Consider the following 25,657-nt stretch of genomic DNA (forward strand, 5'->3'; position numbering starts at 1 on the left):
GCGCAAACAAAAACATGCTCATCGAGTGAACGCACTCCTAGTGAACGCACTCCTAGTGGACGCACTCCTAGTGGACGCACTCCTAGTGAACGCACTCCTAGTGAACGCACTCCTAGTGAACGCACTCCTAGTGAACGCACTCCTAGTGAACGCACTCCTAGTGAACACACTCCATGTGAACGCACTCCTAGTGAACGCACTCCTAGTGAACGCACTCCTAGTGGACGCACTCCTAGTGAACACACTCCTAGTGAACACACTCCATGTGAACACACTCCATGTGAACACACTCCTAGTGAACGCACTCCTAGTGAACGCACTCCTAGTGAACACACTCCTAGTGGACGCACACCTAGTGAACACACTCCTAGTGGACGCACTCCTAGTGAACACACTCCTAGTGAACACACCCCTAGTGGACGCACTCCTAGTGAACACACTCCTAGTGAACGCACTCCTAGTGGACGCACTCCTAGTGAACACACTCCTACCATCATGTCATCTGTGCAACTAGAGGCTAAAAACTCTAGATCACCTTCACTCCACACACAAAAATGCATAAAAAGCTCTCCCTCGCCCTCCATTTGGCAAATCTGACCATAACTCTATACCTCTGATTCCTGCTTACAAGCAAAAACTCAAATAGGAAGTACCAGTGACGAGCCCAAGACAGAAGTGGTCAGATGAAGCGGATGCTAAGCTACATGACTGTTTAGCTAGTACAAACTGGAATATGTTTCAGATTCATCCGATGGCATTGAGGAGTTTACCACATCAGTCACTGGCTTCATTAATAAGTACATTGACAACGTCTTCCCCACGGTGATTGTACGTACATACCCAACCAGAAGCAATGGATTACAGGCAACATCCACACTGAGCTAAAGGCTAGAGCTGACACTTTCAAATAGCGGGACACTAATCCGGACACTTATAAGAAATCCCGCTACACCCTCAGACGAACCATAAAACAGGCAAAGCGTGACTACAGGACTAAGATCGAATCCTACTACGCCTGGGTCTGACGCTCGTTGAATGTGGCAGGGTTTACAAACTTTCACAGATTGCAAAGGAAAACCCAGCCTCGAGCTGCCCAGTGACACAAGCCTACCAGACAAGCTAAATGCCTTCTATGCTCGCTTCAAAGCAAGCAACACTGAACCATGCATGAGAACACTAGCTTTTCCAGATGACTGTGTGATCACGCTCTCCGTAGCTGATGTGAGTAAGGCCTTTAAACAGGTTAACATTCACAAGACGGATTACCAGGACATATACTCAGAGCATGCGCTGACCAGCTGGCAAATGTCTTCACTGACATTTTCAACCACTACCTGATCCAGTCTGTAATATCTACATGTTTCAAGCAGACCACCATAGTCCCTGTGCCCAAGAACGCCAAGGTAACCTATCTAAATGACAATCCCCGTAGCACTAACATCTTTAGTTATGAAATGCTTTGAAAGGCTGGTCATGGCTCACATCAACACCATAATCCTAAAGACCCTGGACCCACTACAATTCGCATACCACCCCAACAGATCCACAGATGATGCTATCTCTATTGCACTCCACACTGCCCTCTCCCACCTGGACAAATATAACACCTACACTACCGTTCAAAAGTTTGAGGTCACTCAGAAATGTCATTGTTTTTTAAAAGAAAATATCATTTTTTGTCCATTAAAATAACATCAAATTGATCTGAAATACAGTATAGTTAATGTTAATGTTGTAAATTACCATTGTAGCTGGAAACGTCAGATTTTTTATGGAATATCGACCTAAGTGTACAGATGCTCATTATCAGCAACCATCACTCCTGTGTTCCAATGACACGTTGTGTTAGCTAATCCAAGTTTATCATTTTAAAGGCCTAATTGGTCATTAGAAAACCCTTTTGCAATTACGCTAGCACAGCTGAAAACTATTGTTCTGATTAAAGAAGCAATAAAACTGATCTTCTTTTGACTAGTTGAGTATCTGGAGCATCAGCATTTGTGAATTTGATTACAGGCTCAAAACGGCCAGAAACAAAGAACTTTCTTCTGAAACTCGTCAGTCTATTCTTGTTCCGGGAAATGAAGGCTATTCCATGCGAGAAATTGCCAAGAAACTGAAGATCTCGTACAGCTATTCCCTTCACAGAATAGCGCAAACTGGCTCTAACCAGAATAGAAGGAGGAGTGGGAGGCCTCGGTGCACAACTGAGCAAGAGGATAAGTACATTAGAGTGTCTAGCATGAGAAACAGACGCCTCACAAGTCCTCAACTGGCAGCTTCATTAAATAGTACAGGAGGGGACTAAGCACACACACACTAAGCACACACTAAACACCCACAAACAGGGAAATCGATACCCAATAAAAGGTGTTATTACGTGCTCCACTAAGGAAGTTATTTATCTTATAACTTGTCCTTGTGGTAAAAATTATGTAGGTAAAACAAAGCGCGAATTAAAGGTACGTCTCTCAGAGCATCGTAGCACCATTAGGTGTAAAAACTTTACTTATCCAGTTGCGGCCCACTTCTTGGAGGCAGGCCACTCGATTTCGTCTCTGCGTTATATTGGCATCGAACATGTCACCCTCCCTAGGAGAGGGGGTGACCTTGATAATTTATTGTTAAAACGAGAGGCTGCCTGGATCTTTAATTTAAAGACCCTTGCGCCCTTCGGTCTCAACGTAGACTTTGATCTTAAGCCATTCTTGCGATTATTGTGACTTTGCCATTGTAATTGTTTGTAAACTTGTGTAGTCAAATTAATCTATGATCGTATGCTATCCATTTGTTGTTTGTATGCTGTTCTTTGTATGACATTTTAATATTTGATTATTAACCAATGATATTAGGCCACTCTTGGCCATGATTACAGACACCTGTGTCTTTTGACACTATATAAACAAGTCATCCCGCAGTGTTTGTGATTATACCCTGATGAAGACAGCTTGGCTGTCGAAACGTTGGTATTACATTTTTGCATCTGAGCTCCTAGAGTGTGCGGCTCTCTTTTATTTTCAAGTTTCTATTCCGCTAGCCAGCACCTCGTCTTAATAGGTGTGCGTTTATTTTTCTTCTAGACCACGTCGAGTAAACAATAGTTTAATATTTCAACAGCGGCAGGCGATAGACAGGTCAAGGAAGGCAGGGGTCAGTAAACCAGGGTGGGGCAACAGTACCGGACGACATGCAGGCTCAGGGTCAGGAGCAGGCAGAGTGGTCAGGCAAGGTGTCAGAGGAAGGCCCTAAAACTTGTCAAAGACTCCAGCCACCCAAGTCAAAGACTGTTGTGTCTCCTATCGCACTGCAAGTGGTACCAATTCACCAAGTATGAAACCAACAGGACCCTGACCATCTTCTACCCCCAATCCATAAGACTGCTAAATAGTTAGTTACATAGTTAAACAAATAGCTACCCAGACTCTCTGCATTGACCCTTTTTTGCACAATTTTTTTTTTATTCATCACATGCTCTACTGATACTGTTTATTATCTATCCTGTTGCCTAGTCACTTTATTCCTAGTTGTATGTACAGTACCAGTCAAAGGTTTGGACACACCTATACATTGAAGGGTTTTTCTTTATTTTGACTATTTTCTACATTGTAGAATAATAGTGAAGACATGTTCTAAAGCGAGTACTGTAACAATATTTGTCGTTTGGCTTAAGGACAACAAAGTCAAGGTATTGGAGTCCATCACATAGCCCTGACCTCAATCCCATAGAACATTTGTGAGCAGAACTGAAAAAGCCTGTGCGAGCAAGGAGGCCTAAAAATCTGACTCTGTCTGCTCTGTCAGGAGGAATGGGCCAAAATTCACCCAATTTATTGTGGGAAGCTTGTGGAAGGCTAGTCAAAACATTTGACCCAAGTTCCACAATTTAAAGGCAATGCTACCAAATACTAACTGAGTGTATGTAAACTTCTGACCCACTGGGAATGTGATGAAAGAAATAAAAGCTGAAATACATCATTCTCTTTACAATTATTCTGATATTACACATTCTTAAAATAAAGTGGTGAACCTAACTGGACAGGGAATTTTTAAGACAGGGAATTTTTACTAGGATTAAATGTCTGGAATTGTGAAAAACTGAGTTTAAATGCATTTGGCTAAGGTGTATGTAAACTTCCGACTTCAACTGTACATGATTCCATATGTGTTATTTCATAGTTTGGATGTCTTCACTGTTATTCTTCAACGTAGATATAATTCAATAACTTCAAATCCCTACACATCGACTCGGTACTGGTACCCAGTGTACACAGCAAAATTAACATTACTCATTGTGTATTTAATATTACTTTTATTTTTTTGTGCTATTACTTTTCTATTATTTCTGTATTTTCTGTCTTTCTGCATTGTTGGGAAGTTCCCGTAAGTAAGCATTTCACTGTTAGTCTACATCTGTTGTTTACAAAGCGTGTGACAATTTTTGTATCATGTTTTGATACCTTTACATCCCTCACAGGTGAGAGCATTATAGTGATACCCGGATGCCTTGTCCCCACACACCACACACAGCTCCTCCCCTTTGACACTGCCTGTGTGGGATGTGTGCCGGGTCCTATTGCACACCGCAGGCACTATGGTGGACGCCTCTTCCATTTCAGCATTATAAGTGCCCTCTAGGGGTCCTTTCCTCAGTTCATACATCCCTGTGGGTGAGTACCACTCATCGGCGTTGTACTGGGGGTAGTAGTTCTGACTGGAGTAGTATGGTGGGGAGGGCTCCACCGAGGGGTATTGCATGCTGGGATAGCTGGTGAAGGGTAAGACTTCCTGGTCTTGGAGCAGAGGGCTCCCTTGTTCTGCCAGAATATCTGGATGGAGAAAAGAAAGAGGCATAGATTAAATGAGAGTATCACTGAATAGAAGTGTGCAATTAACTGATGATTTTAATGATGTACAGTTTTTATAGCCAATAAAAAGTCAGCATTTTTTCAGCATGGTTCAGAAAAGCCACAATAGCTACACATTTCCCAAGCCAATTAGTCCTGTATTTTCCCAAGCATAGTGAGTCACAACAAAACCATTTATCTGATCAGACAAAAAACACTTCCCAGCAGAAGCTAAAGTAGTATTAGATAGTGACTTAATTTGAGTTTTTAAACGTTAACATAACAGGGGATAGTAATCTACACATATAAACCCAGCAAAACTTAAAGGTAGACTCAGCGATATGACGCAAAAAGTAAACAGCATAGTGGGTCAATATTTGCAACAACTAAGAGCGTTGAAGTGCAAGGCTCAACTTCTCCACTGTTTTGGTGTGCTGGCTACCACACTGTAACAGCATGAAGCTAACCCATGCACATGCGCAGATTCTGTGTGTGACTGTAAGAGCAAAGTATGCATGTAGCTCATCTCAATATCTGTGGCAACATCATTTAGCTGAGTCTACCTTTAACCTCACGCTCTCACAGAACACTGCAATAAAAGACTGAAAGGACAGCTTGAGCTAACTAACTACCTCCAAAGAGATATAGTACTTTTTAACCTTAATTTACAGTAACTAGGCAAGTCAGTTAAGAACAAATTATTATTTACAATGACAGCCTAGGAACAGTTGGTTAATTAACAGCCCTTTTCAAGCGCAGAAAGACAGATTTGATCTTGTCAGCTCAAGGATTCGATCAAGCAACCTTTTGGTTACTGGACCAATGCTCTAACCACTGGGCTACCTGCCAGCCCTGTACTTTCTGCATATACAGTGGGGAGAACAAGTATTTGATACACTGCCGATTTTGCAGGTTTTCCTACTTACAAAGCATGTAGAGGTCTGTAATTTTGTATCATAGGTACACTTCAACTGTGAGAGACGGAATCTAAAACAAAAAAACAGAAAATCACATTGTATGATTTTTAAGTAATTCATTTGCATTTTATTGCATGACATAAGTATTTGATCACCTACCAACCAGTAATAATTCCGGCTTTCACAGACCTGTTAGTTTGTCTTTAAGAAGCCCTCCTGTTCTCCACTCATTACCTGTATTAACTGCACCTGTTTGAACTTGATACCTGTATAAAAGACACCTGTCCACACACTCAATCAAACAGACTCCAACCTCTCCACAATGGCCAAGACCAGAGAGGGTGTAAGGACATCAGGGATAAAATTGTAGACCTGCACAAGGCTGGGATGGGCAACAGGACAATAGTTAAGCAGCTTGGTGAGAAGGCAACAACTGTTGGCGCAATTATTCGAAAATGGAAGAAGTCTGCTGCAGTGTGTGCAAACCTGGTCAAGAACTTCAGGAAACGTATGATCTCTGTAATTGCAAACAAAGGTTTCTGTAGCAAAATATTAAGTTCTGCTTTTCTCATGTATCAAATACTTATGTCATGCAATAAAATGCAAATGAATTACTTAAAAATCTTACAATGTGATTTTCTGGATTTTTGTTTTAGATTCCGTCTCTCACAGTTGAAGTGTACCTATGATAAAAATTACAGACCTCTACATGCTTTGTAAGTAGGAAAACCTGCAAAATCGGCAGTGTATCAAATACTTGTTCTCCCCACTGGATCTATACTTATATTTCTACTTATATTATACATATTTCTATATTTCAGAAATGCTTTATCATCAGGTTTATCTACTCTGTCATAAAATATACAGCAATAATTCTATTCCTATTTTGTAAGCGTGAACCCTTGGTTAGACGACAGCTAGCATTTGAACCATTTCGATACCTTAATTTCACTTTTATTCATTAAAATACATAAGGTAAAAATACATACTGGGCAACAACAAAAGACAGCATGAATGTAGCCGTACAGTTTTATAGTGTTGAGTTGATCCAAACTCATCTGATAACACACATAACCCAAACTGACGCAACACGATCGACAGGCGTTAGACACTGACCTCCTTAAGGTTTGATCTGGACCATGGCCATCTCAGGGTCTCTCAGAGCATCCACAATAAAAACCTCCCCTTTCTCTATCATTCTCTCACCGTCTCTCTCCCTCCCTCTCTATCTCTCTTTCTTTCTCTGACCAACTGAAAAGTAATCCCCCTCTGCGGCTCTACTCTTACCGTTACTTCTTCTACTTCAGCATAACTCCCTCTATTGTCTTCGGAAAAGGAAATTCTCAATTAAAATGCTGGTTCAATAGTCCTAAAACAGAACAGTTTTGTGCTTGCTTGAGGACTGACTCAGGAATGACAAAGGGGAGCAAAGGTTTTCATGGTTACTTATTAACTTGACATTCACATTTCTGCCCATCTATAACGTAGTTGTTTTGGTAATGTGTAAAGTCACTTTCACATCTGGCCTGTGTGACTGGCTGCAACTGACTGAGAGGTAATGTGTGTCATAGGTGTCAACTCGATTGCCTGATCCCAGATCTGCATGTGCCAACTCCCATATCATTGGCATGCCATATGCATATACTGTAAAAAAAAATATGGTACACTGCATATTATGTATTGCATGACAAAAATAGTCAGAGGAGTTGGATGAAGCACATACAGTACTGATCTGGGACCAGGCTAGTCATTGGAGGTTGCTTACCAAAGAAGTGTGAGCTCTCAGACAGTGGGAATCCATCGTTGGGAGGGATCTGTAGTAGTCCCACCACATTGACGTTGTGGCCCACCCACTCATTCATTCACAAATCTGGTTGGACCTCAGCTCAGAACCTCAGCTCAGAGTAAAGATGGTGTGATTGGCCAAGACACAAGGAGGGAATTAAGAAAGTTCTTTCCAGTCCAATCCTGTAAGAAAACTAAGATACACCCAGACATAATGTTAGTGTTACTTTTGACATTTTGTTAAGCTACTTGGTGTTAAATACCTCATGGACAACTCTTTAGCCTTCAGAAAGTATTCACAACCCTTGACTTTTTTCACGATTTGTTGTGTTACATACTGAATTTAAAATGGATAAAAATGAGATTTTTTTTCACTCGCCTACATACAATACCCCATAATGTTTTTATGTTAATTACAAATGAAAACCTGAAATGTCTTCAGTCAATAAGTATTCAACTCCTTGGTTATGGCATGCCTAAATAAGTTTAAGAGTAAAAATGTAAGTAACATACTAAGTTGCTTGGACTCTCTCTGTGTGTAATAATAGTGTTTAACATGATTTTTGAATGACCACTTCATCTCTGTACCCCACACATACAATTATCTGTAAGGTCCTTCAGTCGAGCAGTGATTTTCAAACACAGATTCAACCACAAAGACCAGGGATGTTTTCCAATGCAGAAGGGGCACCCATTAAAATCAAATCCAATCCAATTTTATTGGTCACATACACATGGTTAGCAGATGTTAATACGAGTGTAGCGAAATGCATGTGCTTCTAGTTCCAACAGTGCAGTAATATCTAACAAGTAATCTAACCATTCCCAACAACTACCTAATACACACAAATCTAGCAAGTAATCTAACAATTCCCCAACAACTACCTAATACACACAAATCTAAAGGGATGACTGAGAATATGTACATATAAGTATATGGATGAGCGATGGCCGAGCGGCATAGGCAAGGTGCAGTCGATGGTATAAAATACAGTATATACATGTGATATGAGTAATGTAAGATATGTAGACATTATTAAAGAGGCATTGTTTAGAGTGGCATTGTTTAAAGTGACTAGTGATCCATTTTTTAAAGTGTCCAGTGATTGGGTCTCAATGTCGACAGCAGCCTCTCTGAGTTAGTGATTGCTGTTTAGCAGTCTGATGGCCTTGAGATAGAAGCTGTTTCTCATTCTTTCGGTCCCAGCTTTGATGCACATTGGTAGATGGGTTAAAAAAGCAGAGATTGAATATCCCTTTGAGCATGGGGAAATAATTAATTACACTTTGGAGGGTGTTGTTACGGTGCGTGAATGAGGACCCAAAAGCGAATTAACTTAAACAGAGCTTCTTTAATTACCAAACATAAGTAGGCTCAGACGGACCGGCAGATTCCGACAGGACAAGACAAGGTTACAGCAAACATGACGACAGTCTGGTTCAGGCATGAAACACAACAAACAAGAATCCGACAAGGACAGGAGCAGAAACAGAGAGAGATATAGGGACCTAATCAGAGGGAAAAAGGGAACAGGTGGGAAAAGGGGTGACGAGGTGGTTAGGAGGAGACAAGGCACAGCTGGGGGAAAGAGGGGGAGAAAAGGTAACCTAACAACGACCAGCAGAGGGAGACAGGGTGAAGGGAAAGGACAGAGACAAGACACAACATGACAGTACATGACAGTACATGACAGTACCCCCCCACTCACCGAGCGCCTCCTGGCGCACTCGAGGAGGAAACCTGGCGGCAACGGAGGAAATCCTCGATCAGCGCACGGTCCAGCACGTCCCGAGAGGGAACCCAACTCCTCTCCTCAGGACCGTACCCCTCCCAATCTACGAGGTACTGGTGACCACGGCCCCGAGGACGCATGTCCAAAATTCTACGGACCCTGTAGATGGGTGCGCCCTCGACAAGGATGGGGGGGGGGGGAAGACGAGCGGGGGCGCGAAGGACGGGCTTGATGCAGGAGACATGGAAGACCGGGTGGACGCGACGAAGGTATCGCGGAAGAAGAAGTCGAACTGCGACAGGATTAATGACCCGAGAAATACGGAACGGACCAATGAACCGCGGGGTCAACTTGCGAGAAGCCGTCTTAAGGGGAAGGTTCTGAGTGGAGAGCCAAACTCTGACCGCGACAATATCTAGGACTCTTAGTTCTACGCTTATTAGCAGCCCTCACAGTCTGCGTCCTATAACGGCAAAGTGCAGACCTGACCCTCTTCCAGGTGCGCTCGCAACGTTGGACAAAAGCCTGAGCGGAGGGGACGCTGGACTCGGCGAACTGAGATGAGAACAGCGGAGGCTGGTACCCGAGGCTACTCTGAAAAGGAGATAGCCCGGTCGCAGACGAAGGAAGCGAGTTGTGGGCGTATTCTGCCCAGGGGAGCTGTTCTGACCAAGACGCAGGGTTGCGAAAAGAAAGACTGCGTAAGATGCGACCAATAGTCTGATTGGCCCGTTCTGCTTGACCGTTAGACTGGGGGTGAAAGCCGGAAGAGAGACTGACGGAAGCCCCAATCAAACGGCAAAACTCCCTCCAAAATTGAGACATGAATTGCGGACCTCTGTCCGAAACGACGTCTGACGGAAGGCCATGAATTCTGAAAACATTCTCGATGATGATTTGTGCCGTCTCTTTAGCAGAAGGAAGCTTAGCAAGGGGAATGAAATGAGCCGCCTTAGAGAACCTATCGACAACCGTAAGAATAACAGTCTTCCCCGCTGACGAAGGCAGTCCGGTGACAAAATCTAAGGCGATGTGAGACCACGGTCGAGAGGGAATAGGAAGCGGCCTGAGACGGCCGGCAGGAGGAGAGTTACCGGACTTAGTCTGCGCGCAGACCGAACAAGCAGCCACGAAACGACGCGTGTCATGCTCCCGGGTGGGCCACCAAAAACGCTGGCGAATGGAAGCAAGCGTACCCCGAACGCCAGGGTGGCCGGCTAACTTGGCAGAGTGAGCCCACTGAAGAACGGCCAGACGAGTAGGAACGGGAACGAAAAGAAGGTTCCTAGGACAAGCGCGCGGCGACGGAGTGTGAGTGAGCGCTTGCTTTACCTGCCTCTCAATTCCCCAGACAGTCAACCCGACAACACGCCCCTCAGGGAGAATCCCCTCGGGGTCAGTGGAGGCTACTGAAGAACTGAAGAGACGAGACAAAGCATCAGGCTTGGTGTTCTTAGAGCCCGGACGATAAGAAATCACGAACTCGAAACGAGCGAAAAACAGCGCCCAACGCGCCTGACGCGCATTAAGTCGTTTGGCAGAACGGATGTACTCAAGGTTCCTATGGTCAGTCCAAACGACAAAAGGAACGGTCGCCCCCTCCAACCACTGTCGCCATTCGCCTAGGGCTAACCGGATGGCGAGCAGTTCGCGGTTACCCACATCATAGTTACGTTCCGACGGCGACAGGCGATGAGAAAAATACGCGCATGGGTGGACCTTGTCGTCAGAGAGGGAGCGCTGAGAAAGAATGGCTCCCACGCCCACCTCTGACGCGTCAACCTCGACAACGAACTGTCTAGAGACGTCAGGTGTAACAAGGATAGGAGCGGATGTAAAACGATTCTTGAGGAGATCAAAAGCTCCCTGGGCGGAAACGGACCACTTAAAGCACGTCTTGACAGAAGTAAGGGCTGTGAGAGGAGCTGCCACCTGACCGAAATTACGGATGAAACGACGATAGAAGTTCGCGAAGCCGAGAAAGCGCTGCAGCTCGACGCGTGACTTAGGGACGGGCCAATCAATGACAGCTTGGACCTTAGCGGGATCCATCTTAATGCCTTCAGCGGAAATAACAGAACCGAGAAATGTGACGGAGGAGGCATGAAAAGTGCACTTCTCAGCCTTCACAAAAAGACAATTCTCTAAAAGGCGCTGGAGGACACGTCGAACGTGCTGAACATGAATCTGGAGTGACGGTGAAAAAATCAGGATATCGTCAAGGTAAACGAAAACAAAGATGTTCAGCATGTCTCTCAGGACATCATTGACTAATGCCTGAAAGACAGCTGGAGCGTTAGCGAGGCCGAAAGGAAGAACCCGGTATTCAAAGTGCCCTAACGGAGTGTTAAACGCCGTCTTCCACTCGTCCCCCTCCCTGATGCGCACGAGATGGTAAGCGTTACGAAGGTCCAACTTAGTGAAAAACCTGGCTCCCTGCAGGATCTCGAAGGCTGAAGACATAAGAGGAAGCGGATAACGATTCTTCACTGTTATGTCATTCAGCCCTCGATAATCTATGCAGGGGCGCAGAGACCCGTCCTTCTTCTTGACAAAAAAAAACCCCGCTCCGGCGGGAGAGGAGGAGGGGACTATGGTACCGGCGTCAAGAGCTACAGACAAATAATCTTCGAGAGCCTTACGTTCGGGAGCCGACAGAGAGTATAGTCTACCCCGGGGGGGGGTGGTTCCCGGAAGGAGATCAATACTACAATCATACGACCGGTGTGGAGGAAGAGAGGTGGCCCTGGACCGACTGAACACCGTGCGCAGATCGTGATATTCCTCCGGCACCCCTGTCAAATCACCAGGCTCCTCCTGTGAAGAAGAGACAGAGGAAACAGGAGGGATAGCAGACATTAAACATTTCACATGACAAGAGACGTTCCAGGAGAGGATAGAATTACTAGACCAATTAATGGAAGGATTATGACAAACTAGCCAGGGATGGCCCAAAACAACAGGTGTAAAAGGTGAACGAAAAATTAAAAAAGAAATGGTTTCACTATGATTACCAGAAACAGTGAGGGTTAAAGGTAGCGTCTCACGCTGAATCCTGGGGAGAGGACTACCATCCAGGGCGAACAAGGCCGTGGGCTCCTTTAACTGTCTGAGAGGAATGTCATGTTCCCGAGCCCAGGTCTCGTCCATAAAACAGCCCTCCGCCCCAGAGTCTATTAAGGCACTGCAGGAAGCTGACGAACCGGTCCAGCGTAGATGGACCGACAAGGTAGTGCAGGATCTTGAAGGAGAGACAGGAGTAGTAGCGCTCACCAGTAGCCCTCCGCTTACTGATGAGCTCTGGCCTTTTACTGGACATGAAGTGACAAAATGACCAGCGGAACCGCAATAGAGACAGAGGCGGTTGGTGATTCTCCGTTCCCTCTCCTTAGTCGAGATGCGGATACCTCCCAGCTGCATGGGCTCAGCACCCGAGCCGGCAGAGGAAGATGGTAGTGATGCGGAGAGGGGGGCAACGGAGAACGCGAGCTCCTTTCCACGAGCTCGGTGACGAAGATCAACCCGTCGCTCAATGCGAATAGCGAGTTCAATCAAGGAATCCACGCTGGAAGGAACCTCCCGGGAGAGAATCTCATCCTTTACCTCTGCGCGGAGACCCTCCAGAAAACGAGCGAGCAAAGCCGGCTCGTTCCAGCCACTGGAGGCAGCAAGAGTGCGAAACTCAATAGAGTAGTCTGTTATGGATCGATTACCTTGACATAGGGAAGACAGGGCCCTGGAAGCCTCCTCCCCAAAAACAGATCGATCAAAAACCCGTATCATCTCCTCCTTAAAGTCCTGATACTGGTTAGTACACTCAGCCCTTGCCTCCCAGATTGCCGTGCCCCACTCACGAGCCCGTCCAATAAGGAGAGATATGACGTAGGCGACACGAGCAGTGCTCCTGGAGAAAGTGTAGGGCTGGAGAGAAAACACAATATCACACTGGGTGAGGAACGAGCGGCATTCAGTGGGCTCCCCAGAGTAACACGGCGGGTTATTGATTCTGGGCTCCGGAGATTCGAAAGCCCTGGAAGTGGCCGGTGGATCGAGGCGGAGATGGTGAACCTGTTCTGTGAGGTTGGAGACTTGGGTGGCCAGGGTCTCAACGGCATGTCGAGCAGCAGACAATTCCTGATCGTGTCTGCCTAGCATCGCTCCCTGGATCCCGACGGCTGAGTGGAGAGGATCCGAAGTCGCTGGGTCCATTCTTGGTCGGATTCTTCTGTTACGGTGCGTGAATGAGGACCCAAAAGCGAATTAACTTAAACAGAGCTTCTTTAATTACCAAACATAAGTAGGCTCAGACGGACCGGCAGATTCCGACAGGACAAGACAAGGTTACAGCAAACATGACGACAGTCTGGTTCAGGCATGAAACACAACAAACAAGAATCCGACAAGGACAGGAGCAGAAACAGAGAGAGATATAGGGACCTAATCAGAGGGAAAAAGGGAACAGGTGGGAAAAGGGGTGACGAGGTGGTTAGGAGGAGACAAGGCACAGCTGGGGGAAAGAGGGGGAGAAAAGGTAACCTAACAACGACCAGCAGAGGGAGACAGGGTGAAGGGAAAGGACAGAGACAAGACACAACATGACAGTACATGACAGTACATGACAGGTGTATCAGTACACCCAGTCACTACAAAGATAAAGACGTACTTCCTAACTCAGTTGCCGGAGAGGAAGGAAACCGCTCAGGGATTTCACCACGAGGCCAATGATGACTTTAAAACAGTCACAGAGTTTATTGGCTGTGATAGGAGAAAACTGAGGATGGAACACAACATTATAGTTACTCCACAATACTAACCTGACAGAGTGAAAAAAAGGAAACTTATAAAGAATACAAAAATTCCAAAACATGTATCCTGTTTGCAATAAGGCACTAAAGTCATAATTTACTTTTTGTCCTGAATACAAAGTGTTATGTTTGGGGAAATCCAATACAAGATATTACTGAGTACCACTCTCCATATTTTCAAGCATAGTGGTGGCTGCATCATGCTATGGGTATGCTTGTCATCAGCACAGACTACGGAGTTGTTTTCTGATAAAAATAAACAGAATAGAGCTAAGCACAGGCGAAATCCTAGAGGGAAACCTGGTTCAGTCTGCTTTCCACCAGACACTGGGAGATTAATTCATCTTTCAGCAGGACAATAATCTAAAACACAAGGCCAAATCTACATTGGTGTTACTTACCAAGAAGACAGTGCATGTGGTCGAGTAACAGTTTTGACTTAGATTTACTTAAAAATCTATGGCAAGACCAACAAATGGTTGTCTAGCAATGATATACAAACCAATTTGACAGAGCTTGAAGAAATTTGAAAATAATAATGGGCTAATGTTGCACACACAATCCAGGTGTGGAAAGCTCTTGGAGACTTACCCAGAAAGACTCACAATCGAAATCACTGCCAAAGGTGCTTCTACAAAGTACTGACTCAAGGGTGTGAATACTTTTGTAAATAAGATATTTCTGTATTTCATTTGCAAACATTTCTAAAAACACATTTTTACTTCATCATTATGGGTTATTTCTCACGCCCTGACCTCAGAGAGCCTTTTTATGTCTCTATTTGGTTTGGTCAGGGTGTGATTTGGGGAGTTTTGTTAACTATGATTTTTGTATTTCTATGTTTTGGCCAGGTATGGTTCTCAATCGGGGACAGCTGTCTATCGTTGTTTCTGATTTGGAACCATACTTAGGTAGCCCGTTTTCCCTCCTTTCTTTGTGGGAAGTTGACTTTGTTTAGGGCACATAGCCTTTAGCTTCACGGTTTGTTTGGAGTGTTTATTGTTTTTGTCGGCGTCATCTTAAATAAAGAATATGTACGCTTACCACGCTGCACCTTGGTCCTCCTCCTTCGACAGCCGTGACAGTATTGTGTGTTGATGGGTGAGATTATTATTATTTTTAATACATTTTGAATTCAGGTTGTAACAATAAAATGTTGAATAAGTCAAGGGGTATGAATACTTTCTGAAGGCACTGTATACATTGGCAATGCATTATTCTACATTATGGTAATTATGATATTTGCAGAATTATCCAAATTTAACAATGACCATACCTCTACAATTCTTATGAAGTAATGTAAATGGCTTAATTCATCCTATTAAAAGAAAGAAACTCCTCACCTACTGCAAAAAAATGTAATGCATCCCTCCTCTGTGTTTACAGTATATGGTACCTCCCTCGCAACTCTCCCCAGTGCTACAATAGCCGTTGACCAGGGTAAGACAGTATTACCCTCTGACTGCCCCCTATCAATGTACAGTAATTAAGTCTCAGGTACTAAGTCTTTATACCAACACACCTGACAGGTCGTCTTTCCATACAGGCCAAGGTGAGGTAACATCCTGGGTGTGCCCCGTAGGAGGTGAAGGAGAGGGGTAACATAGGTGCTTATTGAAATTCTGGAAGGGACCATACCACACTAATGGGCTGGGCAAAGCTATCTTGGTTTATTAACAGTGAAGTAGCCTACTGTGGTGGAGTACACTTGCCATCCACTTAAAGTGTTTACTATACAGTAGACTTAAAGTGTTTACTATACAGTAGTCTTAAAGTGTTTACTATACAGTAGTCTTAAAGTGTTTACTATACAGTAGTCTTAAAGTGTTTACTATACAGTAGTCTTAAAGTGTTTACTATACAGTAGTCTTAAAGTGTTTACTATACAGTAGTCTTAAAGTGTTTACTATACAGTAGTCTTAAAGTGTTTACTATACAGTAGTCTTAAAGTGTTTACTATACAGTAGTCTTAAAGTGTTTACTATACAGTAGTCTTAAAGTGTTTACTATACAGTAGTCTTAAAGTGTTTACTATACAGTAGTCTTGCGTTAACAGACTTCCAAATCTCTTGGCTACTGGAACGAACGAAAGCCGCAAATTGAGGTTCCCAGTATTATAGTATTCTAATTCCTCAAAACACCTCATTGGATAATCCAATACTTATTGAATTACTGTGCTTGATAATGAATTGCTGAAAATAATGGTGCATAACAGTAGAGAAAGCCAACATTTACTTTCTATAACAGGCTGTGTATAATACAATAGCATGCATTGTCAAATAATTTAATTTCAGTTTGTGTTTCGCTGGTTACATTTGGTAAGATTGGCTGCATAAAGCCACTGAATGTAATTTCCTCAGGACCTTGTCTCGTGTCATGTCTTGTTTCCCTTTTGGTGTAACCATAACCACACTGAACACTACTCAATTATTGTCTTTAGGTTACATTCTGTATTGGGAAAGGGGGATACCTAGTCAATTGCACAACTGAATGCCTTCAACCGAAATGTGTCTTCCGCATTTAACCCAACCCCTCTGAATGAGTTCTGTTCCTGTGCTGAACACAGGTGCTATTCTATTCCTCTATTATCACAGTAAAATAAACACAGTCCTTTCCCCAAACTTTTCCATGGACTCCCTGAATCTATCACTGACTAGCAGCACCCATGGTGGCTGCAGTGAACAGAGAGGAGGTAAATCACCATGTGCATCATGGGTTGGAACAAAACAGCTCGAGCTCAGTGAGGTTGGATGGAGAGCATTTGTGAACAGCAGTTTTCAGTTCTTTCCACAGATTCTCGATTGGATTCAGGTCTGGACTTTGACTTGGCCATTCTAACACCTGGATATGTTTATTTTTGAACCATTCCATTGTAGATTTTGCTTTATGTTTTGGATCATTGTCTTGTTGGAAGACAAATCTCCGTCCCAGTCTCAGGTCTTTTGCAGACTCCATCAGGTTTTCTTCCAGAATGGTCCTGTATATATACCAAAGTATGTGGATACCTCTTCAAATTAGTGGATTCGGCTATTTCAGCCACACCCGTTGCTGACAGGTATATAAAATCGAGCACAGAGCCATGTAATCTCCAGTGGTGTAAAGTACTTAAGTAAAAATATCTGAAAGTACTACTGAAGTAGTTTTTTGGGGTATATGTACTTTACATTACTATTGATATTTTTAACAACTTTTACTTTCACTTCACAATGTTCCAAAAAAAACCAAAGTACTTTTTACTCCATACATTTTCCCTGACACCCAAAAGTACTCGTTACATTTTGAATGCTTAGCAGGACAGGAAAATGGTCCAATTCACACACTTATCAAGAGAATATCCCTGGTCATCCCTACTGCCTCTGATCTGGCGGACTCACTGAACACACATGCTTCGTTTACGAATGATGTCTGAGTGTTGGAGCGTGCCCCTGACCATCCGTAAATAAATGAAACAAGAAAAAGATGCTATCTGGTTTGCTTAATATAAGGACTTAAAAATGATTTATAATTTTACATTTGATACTTATATTTTAGCAACTACATTTACCTTTGATACTTAAGTATATTTAAATCCAAATACTTTTAGACTTTGACTCAAGTAGGATTTTACTGGGTGACTTTCACTTTTACTTGAGTAATTTTCTATTAAGGTATCTTTACTTTTACTCAAGTGGTGTAAAGCTTGCCGCCATTGGACTCTGGAGCAATGAAAACGCGTTCTCCAGAGTAATGAATCATGCTCCACCATCTGGCAGTCTGACGGACGAATCTGGGCTTGGCGGATGCCAGGAGAACGCTACCTGCCCCAATGCATAGTGCCAACTGTAAAGTTTGGTGGAGGAGGAATAATGGTTGGGGGCTGTTTTTCATGGTTCGGACTAGGCCCCTCAGTTCCAGGGAAGGGAAATCTTAATGCTACAGCATACAATGACATTGTAGATGATTCTGTGCCTCCAACTTTGTGGCAACAGTTTGGGGAAGTCCTTCTTCGGGAGCGTCGGCACCGCCATCGCCTCTCTCCGTCCTCCGTTGACCGCTCTGAGTCAGAGCATGAACCCATAGAGGTAGGGGCCATACGCCTACCCGCGGCTGAGCGATGCCGTCAGAGACAGTTAGGGCTCTGTCCCTATTGCGGCCAGGAGGGGAACCAGCTCCAATGGTGTCCGGTACGTCTCAACCCGGAATACATGAGAGCAGAGGGCGGCCCTGTGATCATCCGTTTCCTAGGTTAGGCGTGAGTATCGATTTCCCTAGCTGGCTGTCCCTCATCTATTGTTTCTACAGCTCTAGTGGATTCCGGTGATGCGGGGAATTTTATTGACCAGGCCCTTGCCTCCTCCCTGCACATCACCTCATACCCGCTCTCCTCTCCGTTTCCGGTCCAGGCATTGCGTCCATTGGGATCCGGTACTAAAACGCACAGTCACAGCTTCTCACCATGGGACCCAAGCACCACCTCCGCACCCTTGCACAAAGTCATCCTTGGTCTCCCGTAGCTCCAACTCCATAATCCCATCATCTCCTCGTGGATTACCGCCTGGAGACCAGGATGTCGGATGACCTGCTTTCCCGCACCCTGTGTTTCCATGTCAGTAGAGGGCCCTGTGAGTGTCTGCCAGCCCATCAACTGGTCCTCCCGTATCGTTGGCCTCATGTTCTGGGACGTAGATGTGGACATCCGCCAGGCTCTGGGGAGAGAACCCGCTCCTGCCACCTGCCCTCCGGCACGCATCTACGTTCCCACGGGGGTCAGAGATTGGTTGCTGACCGGGGCACACACATCCCTCGCCACTGGACACCCAGTTATCACCCGCAACATTAAATCCTTTTCTTAGAAATACTGGTGGCTCACTTTGGCGCAGGATGTTGCACACTATGTCAACTCATGTTGAGTATGTACTCAATCTAAATCTCCCAGGCACTCTCCAGCAGGGAAACTCCTTCCCCTTCTTGTGCCTCAGCGTCCCTGGTCTCATCTGTCCATTGATTTCATCACTGATCTCCCCTCCTCTGATGGTTTCACCACCATTTTGGTGGTTGTGGACAGATTCTCAAAATCATACCGTTTCATCCCTCTCTCTGGTCTCCCAACTGCTCTCCAGGTCACAGAGGCATCGTTCCAGCAGGTCTTCCGGGCACTATGGCCATCAGGAGGATACTGTCTCCGATCGTGGTCCCCAATTCACACCACGTGTATAGAAGTTTTTCAAGGAGAAGCTGGGGGTCACGGTCAGCCTCACTTCCGGGTACCAGCCTCAATCTAACGGTCAGGTGGAGAGGATGAACAAGGCGCTAGGGAGGGTCTAGAGGAGTCACTGCCAGGACCGGCAGGGTGAGTGGGCCCGATTCCTTCCTTGGGCTGAATACGCCCAGAATTCACTTCGTTACTCCTCTACCAGGCTGTCTCCCTTCCAGTGCGTCCTGGGGTACCCGCCGGCCCTGGCTCTGTGGACCCCGAGCCAGGCAGACGCTCTTGCGGCGGACGAGTGGTTCCGGCGTGCAGAGGCGGTTTGGAAAGCTTCCCACGTCCGGCTCCAATGCGCCGTCCGCCAGAAGAAGAAGCAGGCGGACCGCCACCGCAGTGAGGCTCCCATAGTGAGGCTCCCGTGTTCCATCCTGGTGATCGCGTCTGGCTCGCCACCAGGAACCTCCCGCTCTGCCTGCCCTGCTGGAAACTGAGACCCCAGTTTGTGGGGCCATTCAACGTCCTCTGGAGGGTCAATGAGGTAACATACTGATTACAGCTCCCCACTAACTACCGGACCCTCTTTTCATGTTTCCCTCCTCAGGCTGGTGGTTCCTGGTCCCCTGGCTAATGCCGTCCCCCATGACACCCCTCCGCCTCCCCTGGACGTCGTGGGGTCAGATCCAGTACCTGGTGGACCGGGAGGGGTATAGTCCAGAGGGGCAGTGCTGGGTTCTGGTGGATGCCATTTTGATGACAACATAATCAGAGAATTCCACCTTCGCCATCTGGACCAACCTGCTCCATGCCCTCGGGACCGTCCTCCTGGCCGGCGTCATCCTGTGGCTGGAGCGGCTTGTCGGCGGGGGTACTGTCACATCTGCTCCCCCTCTTCTGTGTCAACGTCGCTGGTCTACTAACCACTGGTCCTGGCAACTCATCATTACGCACACCTGACAATCTTCATTACACACTCCTGCGCCTCATCATCAGACACACTTGGACTTCATCACTTCCCTGATTACTCCCACTTTATCTGGCACTTCATTGTATTCACCACTCAGGCAGTATTGGTTATGTTATATTGTCTGCCATTTTGTATTGGTCTACGTTCGTTAATATTAAACTCACTAACTGCACTCGCTTCCTGACTCCTTAAGTCGACGTTACACTTATTGAAATAATGCATGTCATAACAAGATGCCAAGCTCCTCCTCAAACCTCTTTCGCTCTCTCCCCACAAGCAACATTTCAGTGGCATCTTGCGCCCTACATTTATCTGTCCAATGCTTGTAAACAACTATAGCTTGCCTTCTCTATATCAAGCTGCTCTATCCGCACAGATTGGTGAAGTAATTTTATGTTGAGCTAAATGTATAAAATGTCAATTTCAGCGGTTTAAAAATAAACAATATAAATTGGTACTTTTTGGGGGGTTCAAAACGTTTTTTTTCTGGTCAGAACAGTGGAACGGAACAAAGAAATGTATGGTTCTGTTTAGAATGACACGATTGGAAAATAATTTCAGTTCCAACCACTGATGTGAACCATTGGATTTATACATCTTACCTGACATAGCTTTAATGAATTACTCAGGGCTAATTTCCCCAGAGATTAAACCGCAGCCCACATGAAGATCCCAACGAGGGCGTCAAGGCCAGTTCGTCAGCCTACACAACGAGTCAACCTATCCCTCTCACCAATTATGACAAGTATTTTTTTTTTTACAGCTTGCTATACGTGATACATGTTTGAGTTATCATTCGTCCTTACCTTATTTCTCAGTGTGGATTTCCCCTGTGTAAATCCAGTCTAGTCCCAGCCTTCACCCTCTCTCTGATCCCCACGTAAAGTACAGAACCAGCAATATTTGCTAATGAGCATCTGAATGTCTGGGGTTGTAGGAAGAGTATGTGTGACTGGCTGGGGTCATGGTGAAAGGGGACAGTGGTTATTAATTAAGCTGTCCATTCCTCTCCATGAACGCACTACCCCTCTTCCCCCTCACTACCCCTCTTCCCCCTCCTCCCCCGCCTCCTACTATCCCCAAAATCCCTCCTCATCCAACCAAGCGATGTGGTGGCCATGTCTGCTGCCTAACATAGAGACCAGACCAGCACACTCCCTCTGACACGTCACAGACACACACACAATTAGTCACAGGAAGTAAGTCTCGGATGAGGCACAAGTTAATAAGTTGTAAGGCAAGGCATTCATTGGATACAGTAGTTCATGTTCACCATAAATCATAACGAACACAAAAGTGCTATGATGCTGTGTTTAGAATGTAATTATTTACAGTAGTACCTTAACACAAGGCCTATAGGCAGACACACTGGAATTGCTCTCCTGGCTAGGCCACCTATTGCAAGGTTTGTTTATACAATATACTGTAGCGTAGCAAGAAAATATAAGGAAATAATAATTGTAGAGCTGAAGAAAAAAAATGTATTTTGCAGGTAGACATGTTGGCAGTCTCAATTCAGATAAGGGATCCTCTTCATAAAACATTGTTCAAGGGTGTCTTGATTTGGAGCCTGGCGTTAGTTTGCTTAGCCAATGCGTTACAGTAAGAAGTAATTCCCCTCACTGCTTTTTAAAAATGTTTATTTCACCTTTATTTAAGGTCCCGGAGTGGTCTAGCCAGTCTCCAGACCTTAATCCCATAGAACGTTTGTGGAGGGAGCTGAAGGTTCGAGTTGCCAAACGTCAGCCTTGAAACCTTAATGATTTGGAGAAGATCTGCAAAGAGGAGTGGGACAAAATCCCTCCTGAGATGTGTGCAACCTGGTGGCCAACTACGAGAAACGTCTGACCTCTGTGATTGCCAACAAGGGTTTTGCCACCAAGTACTAAGTCATGTTTTGCAGAGGATTCAAATACTTATTTCCCTCATTAAAATTCAAATCAATTTATAACATTTTTGACATGCTTTTTTCTGGATTTTGTTGTTATTCTGTCTCTCACTGTTCAAATAAACCTACCATTAAAATTATAGACTGATCATTTCTTTGTCAGTGGGCAAACGTACAAAATCAGCAGGGGATCAAATACTTTTTTCCCTCACTGTACAGGCTCCCTTCTTTTCACTCTGTCATTTAGGTTAGTATTGTGGAGTAACTACAATGTTGTTGATCCATCCTCAGTTTTCTCCTATCACAGCCATTAAACTCTGTAACTGTTTTAAAGTCACCATTGGCCTCAATGTAACATCCCTGAGCGGTTTCCTTCCTCACTGGCAACTGATTTAGGAAGGATGCCTGTATCTTTGTAGTAACTGGGTGTACTGATACACCATCCAAAATGTAATTAATAACTTCAGCATGCTCAAATGAATATACAATCTCTGCTCTATTATTTTACCCATCTACCAATAGGTGCACTTCTTTGCGAGGCATTGGAAAACCTCCCTGGTCTTTGTGGTTGAATATGTGTTTGAAATTCTCTGCTCGACTGAGGGACCTTACAGATAATTGTACGTGTGGAGTACAGAGATGAAGTAGTCATTCAAAAATCTTGTTCAACACTATTATTGCACACAGAGTGAGTCAATGTAACTTATTATGTGACTTGTTAATCAAAGTTTTACTCCTGAACTCTTGTAGGCTTTCCATAACAAAGGGGTTGAATACTTATTGACTAAAGACATTTCAGCTTTTTATTAATTTGTAAAAATGTCAAAAACATTATTCCACATTGACATTATAGGGTATTGTGTGTAGGCCAGTGACACAAAATCTCAATTGAATCCATTTTAAATTCAGCAACACAACAAAATATGGAAAAGGTCAACAGTGTGAGTACTTCTGAAGGCACTGTATGTTGTGCCCAATAGAAATTAATGGTAAATAATGTGTTTAATTTTGGAGTCATTTTTATTGTAAATAAGAATAGAATATGTTTCTGAGCACATCAACATTAATGTGGATGCTACCATGATTATGGATAATCATGAATGTATTGTGAACAATAATGAGTGAGCAAGTTACAGATGCACAAATGTTATATTTCCCCAAAAATGCTAACCTCCCCTGTTATTGGTAATGGTGAGAAGTTAGCATGAACACACTGCAAATGCATCCAACAAGTTTGTAGAGTCACAAGCTTTATGTGGTCATTGCGTGCTTGGAATATGGGACCAAATACTACACTTTTGACCGAATGTAATACAATATAAATGAATTTGTCCAAATACTTATGACACCTTCAAATGGGGGGACTACAAATATAAAGTGCATTCATTTCTAAACGGTTAAACAGTACGCATGAAACTACCCTCCAATAAAAGGTGACTTTCTCTTCTGTTGCCTCATAAAACACTTGATCTCAAATCTAAAATACTGGAATACAGAGACAAATTAAAAGTTGCAGCTTCACTGTCCAAATAAACACGTAGGCGAGTGTGTATTATGTAGAAGCTTATAGAGACACTGGGGCCTATTCCAGACTCTATTCTCGTCACAGCTTTCCTCATACTACATCCAGCTGTGGATGGTCAATCACCGACCATTTAGAATCCCACCGTACCTTCTCCACTATGCAATCTGGTTTCCGAGCTGGTCACAGGTGCACCTCAGCCACGCTCAAGGTCCTAAATAATATCATAACCGCCATCGATAAAAGACAGTACTGTGCAGCCGTCTTCATCGACCTGGCCAAGGCTTTCAACTCTGTCAATCACTGCATTCTTATCAGCAGACTCAATAGCCTTGCTTTCTCAAATGACTGCCTCGCCTGATTCACCAACTACTTCTCAGATAGAGTTCAGTGTGTCAAATAGGAGGGCCTGTTGTCCGTACCTCTGGCAGTCTCTATGGGGGTGTCAGAGGGTTCAATTCTCGGGCCGACTCTTTTCTCTGTATATATCAATGATGTCGCTCTTGCTGCTGGTGATTCTTTGATCCACCTCTACGCAGATGACACCATTCTGTATACATCTGGCCCTTCTTTCAACACTGTGCTAACAAACCTCCAAACAAGCTTCAATGCCATACAACACTTCTTCCATGGGCTCCAACTGCTTTTAAATGCCAGTAAAACTAAATACATACTCTTCAACCAATTGCTGCCTGCACCTGCCCGCTGGACTAGCATCACTACTCTGGACGGTTCTGACTTCGAATATGTGGACTACAAATACAACTACAAACTACAAATACCTAGGTGTCTGGTTAGACTGTAAACTCTCCTTCCAGACTCACATCAAACATCTCCAATCCAAAATTAAATCTAGAATCAGCTTCCTATTTCGCAACAAAGAATCCTTCACTCATGCTGCCAAACATACCCTCGTAAAACTGACTATCCTACCGATCCTTGACTTCGACGTTGTCATTTACAAAATAGCCTCCAACGCATCTATAAGTTTTGCTAGGTAAAGCACCACCTTATCTCAGCTCCCTGGTCACCATAGCAACACCCACCCGTAGCACGCGCTCCAGCAGGTATATTTCACTGGTCATCCCCAAAGTCAACACCTGCTTTGACCACGTTTCCTTCCAGTTCTCTGCTGCCAATGATTGGAACGAACTGCAAAAATCCCTGAAGCTGGAGTCTTATATCTCCCTCACTAACTTTAAGCATCAGCTGTCAGAGCAGCTTACCGATCACTGTACCTGTACACAGCCCGTCTGTAAATAGCACACCCTCAACTTCCTCATCCCCATATTGTTATTTATTTATTTGTTTGCTCTTTTGCACCCCAGTATCTCTGCACCCCAGTATGCCCTGGCTGAGGGAAGGAGGTTCTCACCCAAGATTTTGACGGTACATGGCCCCGTCCATCGTTCCTTTGATGCGGTGAAGTTGTCCTGTCCCCTTAGCAGAAAAACAACCCCAAATGTTTCCACCTCCATGTTTGACGGTCTCTCCATAAACGCCCTCCACACTCTGGACGTGAATTGGGGACCCCGATCAGAGACGATGTCCTCAGGCACCCCATAGTGCCGGAAGACATGGGTAAACAAAGCCTCAGCAGTCTGCAGGGCCGTAGGAAGACCGGGCAACGGAATGAGACGACAGGACTTAGAAAACCGATCCACAACGACCAGGATCGTAGTACTTCCCTGGGACGGGGGAAGGTCGGTAAGAAAATCCACCGATAAATGTGTCCATCTACGAAGGATTGGAAAACGGCTGGAGCATTCTTCAACCCGTATGGCATGACGCAGTACTCATAATGACCAGAAGTAGTACTAAATGCGGTTTTCCACTCATCTCCTCCCCGGATACGTACCAGATTATACGCGCTCCTCAGGTCCAGTTTTGTGAAGAATCGCGCCCCGTGAAATGATTCCATTGCAGTAGCGATGAGAGGTAGTGGGTAACTAAACCCCACTGTGATGGAATTTAGACCTCTAGAATCAATACACGGACGCAGACCTCCATCCTT

At 44.7% G+C, this 25,657-nt stretch overlaps 1 protein-coding gene across 12 annotated transcripts in view; it reads right to left on the minus strand.

Moving 5' to 3' along the window:
• The window catches only part of LOC110497735 (bile acid receptor), a 35,354-nt gene extending 14,139 nt beyond the window's left edge, over positions 1-21,215 (minus strand). For 3 of the 12 annotated variants that reach the window (XM_021574089.3, XM_021574063.3, XM_090209485.1), the window contains exons 1-3: positions 21,040-21,215; positions 7,527-7,740; positions 4,458-4,826 (exon numbers count right to left, since the gene is read on the minus strand). In XM_021574089.3, the coding sequence (XP_021429764.1) occupies positions 4,458-4,826; positions 7,527-7,623 (466 nt within the window). In that variant the 5' untranslated portion in view covers positions 7,624-7,740; positions 21,040-21,215. Of the gene's footprint in view, positions 1-4,457; positions 4,827-5,770; positions 5,832-6,877; positions 7,190-7,526; positions 7,741-21,039 lie in introns of those variants that run through there. The other 9 variants (XM_090209488.1, XM_090209483.1, XM_021574099.3 and 6 more) reach the window with 6 other exon arrangements.
• Between the last annotated feature and the right edge of the window lie 4,442 nt (positions 21,216-25,657).

The sequence above is a fragment of the Oncorhynchus mykiss genome, chromosome 2, assembly GCF_057628025.1.
Source record: "Oncorhynchus mykiss isolate SJ-2025 chromosome 2, ASM5762802v1, whole genome shotgun sequence".
Lineage (NCBI taxonomy): Eukaryota > Metazoa > Chordata > Actinopteri > Salmoniformes > Salmonidae > Oncorhynchus > Oncorhynchus mykiss.